The 19,699-nt window shown below is 46.9% G+C and overlaps 1 protein-coding gene across 4 annotated transcripts in view; it reads left to right on the top strand.

Annotated features, from left to right (window-relative positions):
• LOC119181346 (nuclear pore membrane glycoprotein 210) overlaps positions 1-19,699 on the top strand; it is a 322,530-nt gene that overhangs the window by 80,933 nt on the left and 221,898 nt on the right. For 3 of the 4 annotated variants that reach the window (XM_075874836.1, XM_075874835.1, XM_037432564.2), the window contains exon 5: positions 10,511-10,743. In XM_075874836.1, coding sequence (XP_075730951.1) covers positions 10,511-10,743 — 233 coding nt within the window. Of the gene's footprint in view, positions 1-10,495; positions 10,744-19,699 lie in introns of all 4 variants that reach the window. The other variant, XM_075874837.1, reaches the window with a different exon arrangement.

The raw sequence follows: 19,699 nt of genomic DNA, 5'->3' as shown, positions 1-19,699 counted from the left end.
AATTTCCGCCGGAACTCGTCCCACGTTGACCACATGCGATTTGTGAACCATGTGCGAGCCCCATTCTGAAGAGGGAAATACACGTACTTTGACTTCTGTGCCGCATTCCACCCGTTAACGTTGGCTGTGCGCTCGAACTCCTCAAGCCAGTCATATGCGACCTCATATGTGTTGGTGTGGAAGTCTACAGGAATTTTAGGGGTGAAAACAGTCACCTGTGTCGTGCTTGAGCTGGTCATGGCGGGGCTACTGCTTTCGGGCGCGGTCATGTTTTCTGTCCAAAGACCGAACCCTGGGCTCGGGCCTAACAGGCGGCGGCTGGCGCGGTGAAGGGGTGTTTCGACGAGCGGAAGTCTTTGTGGATTAGATTCCGGGCTGTTGGAAGGTGTCCTGGACATGTGCCCAGCTCCTACCACCAGCTCCTCCACCTCTAATAGAGGTAGCACTACGCACTTGGCGAGAGGAAGATCTCCCAATCCACGTTGGGGAAACTAAAAGCAGCGATCTTAGGGGGCAGTTTGCCGAAGAGTTGCTGAAGAGTTGACAATCCCCCATTACCGCCTCACGAAGCGCCTCACATTTTGAATGAATCGACGAAAGATGAGATGGTCAATATTTTCAGGATTACAATGAAAAAGAACTTGTTCTTAAATATGCACACAAGCTGAAAGGAAAAAAAAATCGCAGCATATCCACGGAATCAATGATGATGAGTGGGCGAAGCACCATCAATTCATCCGTGCTTCAAAGTTCGCCATCTTCAAGGTCCGCACGCCGCGGCCGTGCCAATTCGGCCTCTCACTCTCGTACCGCAGGGTCATCGCTGCGCCGCCGTGCAGCTTCACGTTTCGCTTTGGCCTCGCGCGCTTGCATGTGGGGGTCACATCTTAATGCGTGAGCCGCTGCCGCACTGCGCGTATGCCGATCCGCAGCCTTGTCCTACTTCCGCCATTGAGCCTCTGAATGCATGCGCGCCTAACACGACGCTTTTATTGTACTACAAAGTGCCCCCTGTCGTACGGCATCGCCAAAGAATACTGATCATGTCTTTCCTTTCGTACGTGTGACGTCAGTACCGCCCTCCATGACTGGATCAAGAGCTAATGAGAGGCGGTTACGCACAATGAGGGACGCACGAGTCACGCCACAAGGAGCTTTGCCTATAAAATAGCCATACAGAATGACTATTCCTGTAATACACTGAGGAAAAAAAAATCTGTTGTGGACTAGTGCCAAAAGCGAAAAGGAAGAAGGCAGGAAAGTAACCCTTGTTCATGATGAACTGTGAATTGATGGGGAATTGTATTATTGGGATGATAGCAACAACATTTGAATAAGAGTGCCAAACCGAGAACAAAGGTTTTTTAAAAAGTGACGTCACCAATCTGAGTACTCTGACCTTCATCTCCTGCACATAAATGCGCACAGCGTTGTAAACAAAACTATGCAGCTCGAATCGATTCTTCTGTGTTAGGCTCCCAGTGTGGTTATAATCACTGAAACATGGTTACAGGGGGACATTGATAATGCAAGTGTTTTTTTACCATCTTATCAAGTTTTTAGAAAAGACAGATGCTCAAGTTGAGGGGGAGTTGCTGTTCTTGTGAAAAGAAATATACCGGCTTTGCTTACACTCCAGGTTGATAATTGCGAAAGTATTACGCTGAAATTATCATGTAGGCAGTGCTTTATATAGTTCTCGTTGCGGTTTATGGGGTACCCAACCCATCTAGTGAATTTTCGCATCGCCTGTGTGATCACGTGTCATGCTTTCACAATTACAGAGTCATTATAACAAGCAATTTCAACCTTCTAAACATTGATTGGAATCACCCATACTCAAGTAGTGCTACCCGTAACCATGTTGACTACATGGCCGACATAATGATGAGTGCTACCCGTAACCATGTTGACTACATGGCTGACACAATGCTGAGTGCTAACGTTCACCAGATGGTAAATCAACGAACTCACATCCAAATTAATACTGCTTATTTATTGGATTTTCTCTTTATTAGCCATTCAGTTTAAAATTACAATATATATGTAGAAGAAGGTATCTCTGACCACTGTATGGTGTGTCTTATGCGTTCTTTCGAGGTAGAAAAAACAATTAGCACTCCCATTACCATTAAAGACTTCTCTCATGCCAGAGATGAAAGTATTGTGGATTATTTACTTCACAACCTAGATGATTTTGAGGGACATGATATAGAGGTATTGTGGAATTCATTTAAGAGCCTATTTACATTGTCTTGATAATTTCGTGCCAAACAACATTAAAAAAAACAATAAAAATAATCCTTGGATAACAAGATATATTTTACATCTCGTACTAAAGTTTAGAAGATTGAAGCAACCTAAAGGAAATGCTAACTCAGGGCAAAACACCCTATCAAGGTTGAACGAGACAATATATAATGCTAAGCAACATTATCACCTACATGCTTTCTAATTTTATTAAAAATTCTCCTGAGAAGTATTGGCGATATCTTTTTTAACAGAAAAAGGCAGTTGATTGAATCATGTGCGATAGCATACCAATCGATGATAAATTTAGCATAGCTGAAAGGTTCAATGATTACTTTCGTAGCATTTTTTTCAGTCAAACTGAACAATTACATCGGAGCCATAACAACGAGCATGAAAATTCCACCCCTATTTTAGGGGCTGGTGTTGTTTCCATGTTGTTAAATTTAAAAACAAAGTCTTCACTTGGGCCTGATAATATACCAAACCCCTTTCTCTGTCAGTAGGCTGAAGTACTTTAATAGTGAAAGTGCTTATGAAATTTCTTGCTATTTTTCGTGTTTCCCTGTCATCAGCCTAGATTTCTATTGGCTGGAAAATAGCTTGAATCATTCCCATGTTAAAGAAAGGAGACAGCATATTATTAAACTATTGACTAATATCACTGACATCGTGAAGTTGCAAAATTCTGGAGCATGTCATCTGAAATTACATAAACAATTTCTTAAATGACAATAATACAATAACTGTTTTAGCATGGTTTTAGAAAGGGGCTGTCTACAGTGACTCATTTGATAACTACCTTACATAGCTTCGCATCGGTTCTAGACAAGTCTAGACAGATTGATAGAATTTTCCTTGGCTTTAAAAAGGCTTTTTATCTTGTATGCCATGCAAAACTAATTTTTAAGCTGCAGGCTCTAGGCTTACTAGATTTCATAGTTTCTCGGGTTACAGCATATTTAAGTGACAAAGCACAATTTGTAAGTATTGATGGCCATTGCTCGGGGCACTTACCAGTGACGTCGGGCGTACTACAAGGAAGTGTGCTTGGTTCCTGGTTGTTTGCTGCATACATAAATGATATCGTTGATGAAATTAGTGAATTAGTTTCTATTCGACTTTCTGTTGATGATTGTTTGCTATTTAATGAAGTGAAATGTTGTGATGACCAAGCACTTCTTAATGTCAACTTGCGAAAAATTTATAAATGGTGTGAACGATGGGACATGGTTCTTAATGCCCGGAAAACTGTGTTCATGAAAATAACAAGAAAAAGTCAATGTCTTACCTTTTCGTACTCGCTTGAATCCATTGCACTCATCGAAGTTACTAACTACAAATATGCAGGGATAACTATAATGAATATGCTGAAATGGCATTCACATATATTGAACATTTGTGCATCCGCCTTCCCGAAACTGTCTTCTCAGACATAGGTTAAAACAAGCACCAGCTGAGGCAATACAATTAGAATATTTGTCACCTATTAAACTGAAGCTAGAATATGCCTCTATTGTTTGGGATCCACACACACACACAAAAAAAAAACATAGATGCACTCAGAAGTATACAGTGTATAATAAAGAACGGAGACAGTCAAAACTGTTATCCGAGACCAGGTAGGAGCGTAGGCCTAGCTAGCGAAATCAGCGACAGTTCGGGCCGAGCGTCTCGTGCTTAGCACTGACAATGTGTTTGCCGAGATTTGCATGACCCACTACATTCATCATTACATAATTCCCCCTCGCTGAAGATGGTGCCAAGTAAGTGTTCTTAGGTGTCGTGAGGACAAGTGGTTCGTGATACGGTTTGAGGCAATCCACATGTACGATTTCGCGGCCTCGGCGACGCAGGTCCACAGTGGCCGTGAGGGGTTTGATGAGGTAGTTAACGGCGGAAGTTTGTTCTATGACGCAATAAGGTCCATGGTACCTGCTGACAAACTTTTTAGAGGTACCAGGAGCAGCACTGGGGGGCACCCACAGCCAAACAAGAGAGTTGGGCGAAAATTGGTAGTTGGACCGTCCATCGTCGTGACGAAATTTCTGTAGCCCTTGTTCTTGTGTTGTAAGTGTGCGAGCTAATTGCCGACATTCTTCCGCATACCGCGCGGCTTCGGAAACTGGTGTGCCTTCGGATGAGTCGGGTCGGTTGGGGAGAATGGTGTCAATTGGAGATGATGGTTCTCGACCATAAAGTAAAAAGAATGGAGAAAAGCCTGTCGTCGCTTGAGGTGCCGTGTTGTAAGCGTACGTTACGTAAGGAAGGATAAGATCCCACTTGGTGTGGTCGGAGGCGATATACATAGAAAGCATGTCGCCAAGAGTACGGTTGAAATGCTCGATCAAGCCATTTGTTTGTGGGGGATATGCGGTAGTACAGTGGTGAATCACATGGCATTCTGCAAGAAGTTCTCGAATGACATCCGCGAGAAAGACGCGGCCTCGGTCGCTCAAAAGTTCACGTGGAGCGCCGTGACGCAGAACAAAACGTTGCAGCAGGAAAGACGCAACGTCACGTGCCGTCGCGGCTGCGTCGTGGCTGGTAGAGCGGCCGTTTCTGCATATCTCGTGAGATGGTCGATCGCTACAATAATCCAGCGATTCCCAGCTGATGTATATGGTAGAGGACCATAAATGTCTATTCCAACCCGGTCGAATGGTCGCACTGGGCACGGTAACGGCTGCATTGGTGCAGTAGGACGGCTAGGATCGTGCTTGCGGCGTTGGCACTCTGTGCAAGATCGAATGTACTTTTGAACGAATCTGTACATGCCGCGCCAATAAAACCGTAAACGTAGCCTGGCGTAGGTTTTAAACAAACCGGCGTGCGCACACTGCGGATTGGCATGGTAAGCAGCACATATGCTGGCGCGGAGATGCCTGGGTATGACGAGTAGCCATTTGCGACCGTCAGGGTGGTAGTTGCGGCGATAAAGTATTCCTTCACGGATGGCGAAGTGAGAGGCTTGTCGGTGTAGCGCTCGAGATGGCGGGTGGGTGAGTGTTTCAGATAGGTAATCCATCAGAGACGCAATCCACGAATCTTTGCGCTGCTCCGCAGCCATGTTGATGGGTCCTGATAGTGGAAGGAAGTTGTCTTGGATGGAGACACTCGCAATATCAGTAGAAACAGGCAAACGCGAAAGAGCGTCGGCATCGGTGTGCTTCTGGCCTGAGCGATGAATGACTCGGATGTCGTACTCTTGGAGCCATAAAGCCCATCGTGCCAAGCGTCCTGAGGGATCTTTGAGGGAGGATAATCAGCAGAGCGCGTGGTGGTCGGTAACAACATCGAAAGGGCGGCCGTACAGATAAGGCCGAAATTTTGTAATGGCCCAGATAATCGCTAGGCATTCTTTCTCAGTTACCGAATAATTTGCTTCTGTTCTTGTAAGAGTGCGGCTCGCGTGCGCAACAACATATTCTTGGTAACCAGGCTTTCGTTGGGCGAGTACAGTGCCAAGACCGACACCACTAGCATCTGTGTGGATTCCTGTGGGAGCGATTGAATCGAAATGACGCAGTATGGGTGGTGTTGTAAGCAGTTCACGGAGCTTCGCAAAGGCACTGTCGCAAGCTGGTGACCACGCAGATAGATTGCGGTCTCCCTGACGTAGGTCTGTCAGAGGCGCCATGATCGAGGCGAAATCTCGGACGAAGTGGCGGAAGTATGAGCAAAGCCCAATGAAACTACGCAGCTGCTTGAGAGACGCGGGCCTCGGGAACTCGCGAACAGCACGTAGCTTTGCGGGGTCAGGAAGAACGCCATCCTTCGACACGACGTGTCCGAGAATGGTCAGCTTGCGCGCTCCAAAGTGACACTTCTTCAAGTTGAGTTGGAGGCCTGCTGCAAAGAGGCAGCGTAGAACCTGTTCCAAGCGACGAAGGTGCGTGGGGAAATCGGGCGAGAATACCACTACATCGTCTAAGTAGCACAAACACGTGTTTCATTTGAGGCCTCGTAGGATAGTGTCCATCATGCGCTCAAATGTTGCCGGCGCATTGCATAGCCCGAATGGCATCACGTTAAATTGGTATAAGCCGTCTGGTGTAACAAAGGCAGTTTTTGGCCTATCATCCGGATTCATGGGCACTTGCCAGTACCCAGAGCGTAGATCAAGGGAAGAAAAGAACTCTGCGCCTTGTAAAGAGTCGAGGGCGTCATCGAATCGAGGCAAAGGATAAACATCCTTTCGTGTTATTTTGTTTAGGCGACGATAATCTACGCAAAAGCGTATCTTGCCATCCTTCTTTTTAACTAAAACAACCGGCGACGCCCAAGGACTGTTTGACAGTTGAACGATGCCTCGCTTTAGCATGTCGCCTACTTGTTCATCGATGATACGGCGTTCAGTCGGCGAACCACGGTATGGTCGCTGCCGTAGTGGTGGGTGATTACCTGTGTTGATCTGGTGGCATACGGTAGATGTTCGACCTAAAGTAGCGCTGTGACTGTCAAAAGATGGTCGAAACTTGTCAAGGAGGCTCAAAAGCTCACACCTCTGTTGTGGGTTTAGGCCTTCGTCGATGACACGGTTGAAAATGTCGGTAGTGGAAGGGTCATTCACGGAACTACAGGAGAGGGCGCTGACTTCCGATGATTCATCAGGAACGTCAAGTGTAGCGATGGTTTCGAATGATTCTATCGAACCAATACATTCGCCTCGAAGTAGCGTAATAGTGAATGGGAACGGATTCTCCACAGGCACGTTGGTCGCACCACCTTGAAGAGTAATGAGAGCGGTTGGGAGCGGTGATAGGTGGCGATGAACGAAAGCAGCGGAAGGGGGGAAGAATGCGGTAGCGTCAACGACGGTGGAACACGACACAGGTGCGAAGACAGTAGCGCGTGGAGGGATTTGGGTGTCGTCACTAATGACCAACTTTGCATCGAAAGGGTGATCGTGCACTGGTAGCGCATCACCAAGGGGACAAAAGGGGACTTCGGCACAGGCGCAATCAATGACGGCTTGGTGATGAGAGAGAAAATCTCAACCTAAAATGATGTCATGAGAACAGTGCGGGAGTACTAGGAACTGCACTGTGTACGGCACTCCTTGAGTTACAAGTCTGGCAGTACACGCGGCCACAGGCTGCACAGGCTGTGCAGTGGCAGTATGAAGACATGAACCCAAGTCAGGCGTTGTCACTTTTCGAATTGAACGGCAAACTTTTTCGGCGATGACAGAAATTGCGGCACCAGTATCAATAAGGGCAAGTATGGGTACACCTTCAAGAACGGCATTAATTACATTCGGAGGTGAACGAAGAGGGCTTGTGCTTTGCGACGAGGACGCAGTTCTTGCCTCGGGAACTGCGTCATTTAGTTTTCCGCGTCGATTGTAGGGGGGCGTCGGCGCATCGGGCAGGGCGAGCGTCGACGTGGAGAAGGAGATCGGCGATCAGGAGCTGGTCGGTGGCTTGGACGAGGAGCGTACAATTCGGGGTCTGGGGTGTATTGAGCGTACGTGTAATCGTTCTCATATGGACGTAGGTTTTCACGTGAGTGGAGTGGGCTGCGGCGGCACAGACGTGCGACGTGCCCAGGTAGACCACACGAAAAGCAGATCGGTCGGTTGTCGGCAGTGCGCCATGGATTAGGGACTCGGCGAACTGGAGGTCGTGGCGGCTGGGCGGCATAAACAGGAGCAGGCAGTGGAGGCGGCGCTTGGAACGTCTGTGGTCGTGGTCGTGCTGCTGCTTCGGCGTACGTCAATGGTGCATTGACTGGTAGCACCAGCTGTGGAGGAAGGACCTCAGACACTTGATCTCGTATAATAGTCCGTAGAGTAGGGCTAAGCGGTGCACTGCGCTCCGGTAGGCCAGAGATGAGCGAGAGTTGGCGGGCAACTTCTTCGTGCACGAAATCTTTGATCTGCGAGAGGAGGACGGGGTCTTGCGAGGGAGTTAAGCCGGACATCGATTCCTGATGTGGGACAGCATGGCGGGTGACGAGACGTTGCCGGCGGAGCTCATCATAGCTTTGGCAGAGCTCGGTAACTTGGGCGACAGTAGCAGGGCTTTTTGAAATGAGCATCTGGAAAGCGTCCTCGTCAATACCCTTAAAAATATGCTTGATGCGGTCCACCTCTGTCATGTTCACATCGACGCGTTTGCACAAGTCAATGACGTCTTCTATGTAACTTGTAAAGTTCTCACCAGGCAGTTGAGATCTCGACTGAAGGCACTGCTCCGCACGAAGTTTGCGGACAGAAGGACGACCAAAGACTTCGCTGAACTTTGCTTTGAATGCTGTCCAGGTGGGAACGTCGGTCTCATGGTTCCGAAGCCATAAGTGGGCAATGCCACTGAGGTAAATGCCGACAGTGGCCAGTCTCGTGGCTTCGTCCCATTTGTTCAAGACACTCACGAGTTCGTAAGTAGCCAGCCAGTCGTCGACGTCGTGATCGTCAGTGCCGCTGAATATGGGAGGATCCCGCTGACGGACCGCGCCGAAGCACACGATGGCCTGGGAAGCCATAGGAGGAGGGCTTGTGGCAGATGCAGTGGTCATGACAGCAGGTAGAGTCCGCCTTCGCAACTCCAGGATTGCAAGGAGACCCAGCACCTCCACCAATTATAATAAAGAACGGAGACAGTCAAAACTGTTATCCGAGCCCAGGTAGGAGCGTAGGCCTAGCTAGCGAAATCAGAGACAGTCCGAGCCGAGCGTCTCGTGCTTAGCACTGACAATGTGTTTGCCGAGATTTGCATGACCCACTACATTCATCATTACAAGTGGAAAGCTATACGGTTTATTCATTCATAGTATTGGCAGACTGACTCCCCAACCACCTTACTGAGTCAACACGGTATTCAGACATTGCAACTTCGGCGGAAGGCACAGAGATTGAAGTGTCTTTTTTAGCTGAAGCATAGAAAACTAGCGATAATTACGTATCGTCCCTTTCAACCCGACTAACTAGGCACCGTCATGCTGAATGCATAACTCTGTATAGCACAAAAACTAATGCTTTTAAATTTTCAATTTTTCATGCACAATAAGTAAGTGCAGTGCAATTCCATTGAAATGGCCTCATAGCGCTGAGCTCATAGAGCAAATGGTTAAATAGGACATAAGAGTATCCTCTTTTTTATTTCTTTTTTTATTTCATGATTTTTGGTGTACTTAAATGTGCATAGGTAATCAGTCTTTTTTTTTTCTGTGGTATACTGAGAACAGTAGTATTTTTTGTGGGCACTTACTTTATTGCTTATAGGCACAGAGCACACTGTCGTAGTTCTGCCTATCAGCCGTATTACTTCTTGTTTTTCTCCAATATTTTTTTTGTTTTTGTTACTGTTACAGTGGTTGGCATTTAAGTGCATGTATATATCTATGCATGTTTATTTTCTCGTTGTTTCAATGGATGACGTTTATTAATATTACCGATGTATCTATCCACCCCCGCCTGGGCCCTGAATGGGCCTGCAGCATTTCGTAAATAAATAAATAAATAAATTTAACAAAGATGTTTATTGTTTTTTATGTACATTGCAGACAAGCGACTGTTTTGGCCGCGGGTCCGGCCTTCATCATTCTGATGAAGGCCGTACCCGCGGCTGAAACCTCAATAAGATCACTTCGTACATGCGTCATCTTCACTGCAGATATATATATATATCTTGAAGGTCTTCCGGGATTCTGTAGTATTCTAGGTGCTCAAGTGAAGTGAAAAAGTGAACGAAAAACGATGTTATATTGCCTACGTTGAGGCTGGGGACCGGCCTTCGTCAGGGCATACACCTGACGCATTGAGTGGCTCAAAGAGCATCGCGCCATGCATGCCAGCAGACAGGCAACCTTGCCATGCACTGCAGGGAGTGTGGGTGCAGCTCAATGTTTGAAAAAACTACAATTCTGACCAAATAAAAAAATACAAGCAAAAATTTGGGAAGCCTTTCACATATCAGACCAAACAAGCGCATGCGTCAGTTCCAGCTTCATTGCACTAACCCCCATGGAGAAGCCAGAGATAGCAAGTTAATCAGCATACTTGGATAAGAATTTTGAATCAGCCCCACATCTGGTAATTGTAGTCAGCCCACGTGTAGCACCTGAAGACAGTGGAGCATGTTTCGCACACCTTACCCTCTCGGTAAACCAATTTTTCTCTTTCCTGGAAGCCTTCTTTCTTACAAGTTCCTTCAATAAACTTCATTCAGTTGGTGTCAACCCCTCTAAACGTAGTTTGGGAATGAGCTACCACGTAGTGGTGTCGTTTGCTAGTCAAGTTTAGTGAATTGTGATGCAGGTTTATGCTGAAAAGGCCGATCGATCTCCACGGACGGGCTGTCCTTGTCCAAGGCCAAGCGGTGGGCACGGCGTGGCTGACGGTGCGGCCCGCCCATGCAGCCTATGCAGATGTTCCACCCCAACGGCTACAGCTGCGTGTAGTGGATCGTGTGCAAATGGAACCCTCCGTCGTCTTTCTGCTCACTGGTTGCCAAGCGTGCTTCCATCTTCAGCCGGAATGTGACGTGAACTGTAAGTATGCATTGCTCAGCCACTTTTTGTGAACTTGTCTAACCTGTAAAATCACTAGCACTAAAGAGTGAAGGAAAGAAGGGTAAGCTTAAGGATTATTTTTTTTGTCAGAAACAATATTAATGAGAACCATGAGGCAATTATGCCAAGGGAAGTATAGGGGATATATATTTGAAGTAATTGTGTAAATGTGCAGAAAGAAAAGTAGACGAAAAAAAAAGTAGGTGAAAAATGACTTGCCGTGGGCAAGTCATTTTTCACCTGCGACCTTTGAATAACGCGTCGGATGCTCTACCAAGCTATCTCCCCATCCACTTTATGGAGTATGTATTCTATGTTTAATGCTCATACATACCCCATAAAGTGGGTGGGGGTATAGTCGCCGTGGCTCGGTTGATAGAGCATCAGACGCATTATTCAAAGATCGCAGGTTCGGTCCTTGCCCACGGCAAGTTATCGTTTCGTACTTTTATTTCTTCGTATTAACATTACAATTACTTTTAATATATATCAGCTATATATTCCTTGGCATAATTGTCAGTTTTCATTAGCACTAAAGAGTGTAATTACAAAAAAAAAAATCCAGCCAGCTCCACTTTGCGAATATTGTCGAAACTGTGAAGCTTATGCCCGTCCTTCATCATAGCTATATGATACTTCTATGTTTTGGCATTCTTTAGTTAGCTGCCATATGGCTTCAGTCTCGTTTGTGCGAACATCGTGGTTAGCTTTGCGACAACATGCCCATTCTTTATCAACTTCTTCATGGTCAGAATGAGAAATGCGCCATTATGAAAGCGCAAACTCCTCAACACCGATTCTGACACGCTATTTTACACTGCACTATGCTTCATCATCGCAACATGCTTGCGCATTTCTTGAATGTTTGTCACTTGCATTCTCTGGCCACCTCTCCCGCAGCATAACACTGCCCTGTCTTTGCTACAATGCTTGCTCCTTGCTGTCTCTTGCTGAAATGCTTCTTTTCTCTCTCTCTCTTATTTTTTTGTTTCTATCAAAGGGGGATCCGACACCCACGATACGCTGTGCCATATGTTGCATGCCTGTTGGAGATTCAGCGTTCTCGGTCTGGCGACGCAGCTCAAACACTGCCTCGTCGCGTTAGCCTATAGCAGGTGCGTGTAAGGAAGCAGCATGTCTCGCCAATAATAACAAAACGTACCTGTCGTTTTATCTTCACAGTAAGATGAAAGAAATCGATCGCGTACTTCACCATTCATTTGTTGCTGTCAGCACAGTGAGCGTGTGGCAAGAGCAAGTTCGGATCGAAGCAGACGGTCGCTTCTGCATGGGCGCTGCCATGTTGATTTGTAAACACAGATGTCGACGGTAACTGACAAAAAGAATTTTACGCATACAAACTGAATGTGAAAAATAAACATATCGCATATCGATGTGACGTAACACACACCAAACAAACGCCGATTTTAGTCAACCCGGTCAATTTTAAGCCACATATTATTTCTGAGGCTATGTTTTGCGGCGCAAGGGTGTGGCTTTCTTACACTTCATAGCTTTGGTAGTGCTTGTTAGTGCTTGGTAACACAAAGCCGCTTTGTCTTTGCTTGCAACCACATAGCAGCAACACTGTCTCGTTCCGGAATGACACTGAACGATCGTCTCTGATGAGTGCCTATGCTCTCACATACCTCAACTATTAAGAATGGCAGGCATTAACATAATAAGCAGTAAGCTGCAGCAGGAGCACGGGAATGTTGTGCTGCTTACTGCTGGTAGTGAGTAGATACAACATGTAGGTTAATTTCCTGCACACTCTCTTTTACTATTAGTGTGGCTAATTTCCCTTTTTTAGTCTGTGTGTCTAGCGTTGCACGATAACGAATTTCTAGACGTATTGCTTGTCACGGGGAGCGCTTGCAAAGGATGGAATTGAGAGAAACAGGAGACGTGCATGGCAAACAAGTACATTTTATCTCCAAAAGAAACAAGCAAAATGCAAACAAACGAAAACGAAACCAAATACTCACGGAAGCACACAAAATTATGCCAATAATATCACAAGCAAGACCGACAGTAAACCAGTCTAAATTCTTTACTAGACCTAGCCGTTACTACTCGGCCAATATGACATCTCAACAATCGAATGCTCTTGCAGTTCGTGTCAATTCCTCCCTTTTGCTGTGTCGACAGTTTGTCAAGTGCATCGCTGACGTCCTTTTCAACCTCCTACAGTCACCGTCGGTCAGTCCTGCCGAACCAGCCGCTTATACTTATCGCCAGTGCCCCGATCTTCGTCGATGTCTTCAGCCTCGCTAGGCTAGGCTTAGCTTGTCGTGGAGTCCCTTGCTGACGGTTGCACTCTGCCGGCTAGTGTCTCTCACGCCTACATCCTTCAGAACTGTTATGCCTTGGAGTCCAAATTGAACATCACTGCTCCTGCAAATGCAACCAGTGTCGAAACCAGCGAGTGAGCCAGGCTGGTGCATTCTCCGGCAGCGGCGTCTTACGCAACCCGTGAGAAGCTCCTTCCACCTACGGATTCGATTGTAGCCCGATGATGCGGTCAACGCCATCTAGCCCAGCGCATCTTACAAAACGCGTGGCAATGCCTCTCGCCCATGGGTGCAATCCACTGGTGGTCCTGATTGGAGGCTGCTGAAGCAAGGAACAGCAGCTGTCCTAATAGGAGGCTGCTAATGCAACGGCGATCAATCTGGAGGCTGCTGACGTAAATATCTCTCGAGCCTATTAAAGAAACAAGGGGCACGACAATAAGCAGCAGACAATAGCGTCAGAGCAGACTAGAGCGTCCGAAGACATCCTGGCTCTTCGAGCTCCCGGAGCTGTCGGCCCTAGTGCCAAATGTGTAACGCCTCTGTTTACCCTGTACATAAATGTTGCCTTAACTCGCCTTCGCCTTGTCTGCTCTGTCTATCAGCTCTGTGCAGAAGCAGCCGCGAGCTGAAACACTCGTTACTCAACAGGGGTGACAGCCACACGATTCCCAATAGTGGGGACAGTGGTGCACTACGCAACAGTTGATGGCAGCTACAGAATCAGCTCGCGTCAGCTCCCCTCAGTTGACCAGACTGCTCTAGCACAGGTTAAAGTAGTTTAGAGAAGGGCTGTGTGAAGCATTGGAGAAAGCTTTAATTGTTTCAAGCCTAGTTGGAGCACTTTGAAAACAAAGTTAGTGCGGAGGGTGTAAACAGGGTAGTGTTGAAAATTTCTTGCATGTCTTGCTAGTAGGCTTATAGTGGGTACGGCAAGTAAATTCTAAACAAGGGCAACCAGCAAGAGGATAGTGTGACTGATGGAGAACCTTAAAGTGAAGGAACTTATCGAAAGTGAGGAGGAACTTGGCCTTACTATTGGCCGTGTGAAACGAAAGCAATCGATCCTTGAGATCATGAGGGAGGAGGGAGTTATGGCTGAGGAAGTCAATGAGGTCAGGGCGAATATCAAAGCTTGCCGCAAGGAGGTTGAAAAGCCAGAACTTTGCGAATGCAAAGAAGCAAAACGGTGAGAACTTCTAGAGGAGGCAGAAAAGTGAGAACGCCGTGAAGAGGCCGAAAGACAAGAGTGTCTTGAGTTGAAAAGAATAGAATTGGAAATCTTACAGCGTTCGCAGGTGCCTAGCGTAGCTTCTGCGATGGTTCTGGTCAGCGGTCATAAAATTTGGGACCAACTGCCACCGTTTGTAGTAGGCAAGGACATGGCTAAGTATCTTGTCAAGTTTCAACAAGTCTGTGAGCTAAATGCTTCGGAACGATCTCTTTGGGTGCAGAACCTTTTGGCTCTACTTCTAGGCAAAGTATCCGATGTTATAACGTACTGGTTGAAGGAAGCGTTTAAGAGCTATGACAAGGTTAAGAAAGTTTTCTTGAGACGTTACAAGTTGTCACTCGAGGCTTACCGGCAAAGGTTCCGGTATGCAAAAAAAGGGCAATGAGTCACAGGTTGACTTCGCATTTCGTCTTGAAGCAGATTTAATTGAATGGCTCAAGGGCGAAGATGTTTATGACGATTGAGATAAAGTGGTAGAATGCATTGCATCGGAACAACTCTACCGCTGCATTGAAGATGACGTCAAGCTTTGGCTGCAGGGCAAACTTGGCAAAGTACAGCTAAACAAAGCAGCAGAGTTAGCTGAGGAGTATGTATCATACTAGCTGAAAGTTGCATAGTAGGGAAGTGTGCGTTTAAAAGGGTGAAAGAGGGCTTTTCGAAGAACGCTGATGAAAGGAAACCCAGTCCGCAACGTAATATCAAAGAGGACCCGTCTCTTACAAAGAACACTGTAGGGGAAGGGTAAACGAAAGCGCAGAAATCGAGTGAGGCTCCTAAACAGAGCACTGATACCACACGGGCATTTGAGTGACGGAAGTCGCTATTGCGCTATAACTGCAAAAAAAGGGCACATCGCGATAAATAGTAAACAAAAGTTTGCTTTCACAACAATTGAAAAGTCTGAAAAAGAACATATGGTTGTTAAAGCCGTATCTCCAGGAAATTAGTGTCAATGGGACGTGTGGGGCACTTCGAGACTGAGCGGTAATCATGGATGTTGTCCATCGTTCATATGTGTCTCTGGACGACTTTACAGGAAAACGGGTGTGGATCAGGCAAGTCGCCAAGGAACAGAGTGCTCGCTTACCAATCGCTACAGTTGTCATTTAAGGCTCTTCCGGTAACTTTCGCATCGAAGCGGCTGTGTTTGCCAAGCTACCCGATAGTTTCCTTTATTTATTTCTTTCGAATAACTCCGAGCAGCTTCTCAAAGAGGAGGGTGACTTATTCTTTTCCAACTTAGCATACATGACCCTCATGCGTTCGCTAGCGCAGAAGCTTTCGCAGGAACTTGATCTCGTTCAATGTAGTAAAACACCACCTGCAAAAGCGGCTGATCTGCGTGACCTTGGCAGCAAGTTGACGAAGCCTCAGACAGAAAATTCTCCAAGCGAGTCACTCAAGCCGCCTTTAACTGAAGCGAGTGGCGTCATCTCTGTTGGCGGAGGAGAAGAAGTAGCGAGATTTGATCGAGAAGGAAACCACACTTTCGCCTGTAGCGGAAAGTTGGTGTGAGCTGTCGAGGGTTGGTGAAGAAACGCTCATTCAAGAGCAGCGTGAGGACCTCTTGATTAAATCGCAACTGGTAAGCATAACATTGGGAACCATCAAAAAGAATGTTTCTTTTTATGCGAAAGCAGGGCTCCTGTAATGTAGCTACACAGATGTGTAATGTCGCAAGTATGGGCAGCTCTTGGTACCGCCTAAGTATCGTCGCCTAAATGTGGCTGGTTACTAAGGTGGAGCATGATACTCCAACAGCACAACTTAGATGTTCGCTACAAGAAAGGAAAGCTAAACGCTAACGCAGATGCATTGAGCCTTACGTTTTATTCAGTACCTTCTCCACTGTTAGGTCTTTCGCTGGCGAATCGGGGCAAAATTTGTCCTCAGCGCGGCCTTAGCCGAGCGCTCCCATTCAAAATGATCTCAAGGGGCCAACTTTATGTTGCATCATACTTCGTTACATTGTTGCAAGGGTAACATTTTGAATTCTGATTTAAGAGTCTTGTGTCCCACATGTGCCTTTTGATATCGAGGGAATGACATTCCGATACACATAGCTAGGTATATATTGTATTATATTGTGTCTGGTCTTCTGTCGGGTAACTAGGGCACTCGCTTGTGTCGTGTGTTCTCTGTTCGTGTGTTGTTGAACATTTCTTGACAAGTTGCAGAGCCATCAACAAGTCATGATCAGAAGAGATGAGCGAAACTAGTCGACAAGTTTTGGGCGACAAGCCAGTGGAGCTGGGATCCTTATTCGAGAATGGGATCTGTTCATGAAACTGAGCCTGCAGCCACATCCTCCCCATGGCCCTGGAGGCAAACCCGGAGGGACCTGGCGAATGAGCGCACCCGACATCCGAGCCACATGGAAGCAGCCGCCGAAGACTGTCTGCGGGTGGCCACATCAGCGTGCAGCACCAGGTATCGCCTGTGGCCGCTGCGCCCAACAACCGAGGCATCCGCCCTGTTGCCAACATCAGGCGACGACGCCGACGGCAGCAGCAGTAACAGCGACGTTCGGCAAGTGTCGAGATCCCCGACAGATGCCTGACACCATTAATCAGGACATTGGCTTTAAGATCATTAGAGCTGACAAGTGAGATCGGCCTGAGTCTCGAGTGGAACTATGTCGATAGAGATGCTCATCATTGATTAGGACAGTTTAGTTTATTGTGTGGTTGGCGTGTAAGATTAGGGGAGCTTAGTTTGACTTTGAAGTGATTAATATTGGTTTTGTGCGTTTTAGTATATATTGCTTTGTGCGGGTTCAATAAATGGGTTTTGTTGTTACCCGGCCATGTCTCGGTCCACCACCCGCTGTACCAGCCCGTAATCCGTGACACTCTTGCTCCGCCACTGCATACCCGCGCCCAGCATGTGCCTCGCGCCGCTTAACCCGCTTAACTAATGACATTGTCCCCCTTTATTAAGAGTTTTTCTTCCAAAAAGCTGATCATTTCTTCCGTTTTTACTTTGCATCTTTGCACCGTACATTTTGTTCCAGGCCATCCTTGCGTAGATCTGAGTTCACTTCCCTTTGACCGCATTGTCGCGCACTTTTCACTGCACTTTTCGTTTACATCCACTTGCATAAGATGGAGGGCTTGCATCGAATGGAGCGCTTGCATTGGATGGAATTGAGAGAATCGGAAGACGAGCGTGGCAAACAACACACTTAACAACCCAAAAGATTAAAGACAAAAAATTGAAAACGAAAATGAAACCAACACTTGCAAACACAAAAAACCCAATAACAGCATAAACAAAACAGCCTGTAAACCAGTCTAAATCCGTTCTTAGCCCTAGCCCCTACTAATAATCTAATATGGTGCGTCAACAATCGAACGATCTTGCAGTTCACCTCGGCTTCTCTCCATTACTGTGTCGAGATTTGTCAAGTACGTCATTGACTTTCTCCTCAACCTCCTGCTGCCACTGGTTGGTCCCGCCGAACGAGTCGCTCGCCGTTTTCACCGGCCTCCCCCCGGACTTAGTCATTTTCCTCGGTCTCGCTGGGCTAGGCTTAGCCTTGTCATAGACTCCCGTGAGGGGGAGTCCGCTTTGCTGACTGGTGTGGGCTGTTGCTGTCCTGCTGCGAAGTGGGAGAGTTGCAGGTAGACCAGGAACTGCTGTGCAAGGGTGCGGCAAGTCCGGACAGCCTCACTCGGAATCTCCAAGGTCGATCGCCACTCCCCGGGCCACCCACGACGACACCCCTCAGAACCGGGTGGTTATACCGCTTCCGTGCGCTCGTTCCCCATGTCTCACAGCTTAGCATCCTAACGCACAGTGCCAGGTCATACTCTGTGATTTTTCCTCCTTGCTAAAATCACGTGCCACAAGCCTTTTTGCGACCAATCTTTTGCGTTTACGTGGCTGGTGCATGTGCACTCGGGTGGCTCTCTTTTACTCAGCGCATTGGGCTCCTTTTAAAGAGTTTTTTCTAAAAAGACTGCTTATTCCCATTCTCCCTATGATGTATGCAAGGCTGCACCTTGTTCTTCTTTCTTTGTTTCTTTCTTTCCACATTCCGTTGACTTCTTTGCACACTTATTCATCACTCACTGCTATTTTTTTGGTTCACGTGTCATCACTGCTATAGTTCACTCATTCTTCACACGTTGTGTCACCTAATGTTCACGTGGTCGTGCCTAATGTCCCCATAATTCGCACCTCCCGACACACTGTTACAAAATTCATGTGGCTCTGCTCATACAATCCACTCCTATGTTTTGTCGAGCCTTGGTATACTCCACGTGAAAACAATATTTCTGGAAAATCTGCCTCGTCAGTCTTGTGAATACTGCCGCTGCTGTTTTCAGCCCAAAAGGCATGTATCTGAACTGACATACATTGGTTCACATGATATACTTCAGAAATGGTATACAGTCGAAATCCGCAATAATAAAACCCCGCCAGTACGAAATCCCCGTGGCAACGAAATATTTCCGTATCCCCGGCGAAGGTTCATAGAAGCCCATGTAACACATATCTCGCGGCAACGAAATGTTTTTGGACAGCGATCCTGCATTACCGAATTTTCTACTACAGTGCGGGCCTTATTTTACCCTCCCGCCAAAGGTTAACTGTTGAAAATGTGCTCGTACGCATGTTATGCGCACTCAAAATTTGTAAACGTCTGCTTTTGCCACGTTAGCATGGGTACCGCCATTTTTGTTTATTTAAGGGGGGACGCGGCTTTGGGATCGCTAAAAATGGCAAAAAAAAATCGATTTTTCGAAAATCAAGTTTTCAGTTTCTGGAACCCTTTTTCTATCTGATTCCAAAATATCTATACTGAAAACCACACAGAAGTGCTTCGGAAAATTCATTTCACCCACTTAGGTAGTGAAACTTTTTCTGGAAATGGCGAGAAAACAGCGATTTTCAAAAAATTATGGCTTCGCGATGGCGGGGCCGGGAGCCGGCTTCTTGGGCTCATCGGAAAGAGCATTTCTCCGTGTTTAACTTTCCCGCCTCAGCTGGCTCCTCTCTTTAAAGACAAGGGCACAAAAAGCAAATGTTTGAAGGTCGTTTCGAGGCCCTTGATTGGCTGGGGCCGCCATGTTGCCTCAGCTCGCCTCAGCTCGCCTAGCCATCGGCCCGATGCTTGCTTCGAAAGATCGTCGTCTGCTGCTTGTGCGTCGCGAGGACATGGTTCTCGAAAATGGTTCATGGTTCTCTTTGTGACATGTTCACGACTCGATGATCACTTAAGATATAATTACGCTTTAATTAGGAGCAGTAGGCGGATGCACGATCAGGTTACTACGAGCGTGGCGCGTCATTGGAGTCGTTTTTAGCCCTCACTCCGCCGACAGCGAGACTGCGGGCAGGAACGATGCGCTCTCGCACTCATGGCGACGTGCGTCGTCGCAAGCAATGAAGGTGTAAG

This window comes from Rhipicephalus microplus, chromosome 10 (assembly GCF_043290135.1).
Source record: "Rhipicephalus microplus isolate Deutch F79 chromosome 10, USDA_Rmic, whole genome shotgun sequence".
Lineage (NCBI taxonomy): Eukaryota > Metazoa > Arthropoda > Arachnida > Ixodida > Ixodidae > Rhipicephalus > Rhipicephalus microplus.
Note: the sequence above shows the minus strand (reverse complement) of the source record. Positions and strands in the feature narration are given on the sequence as shown.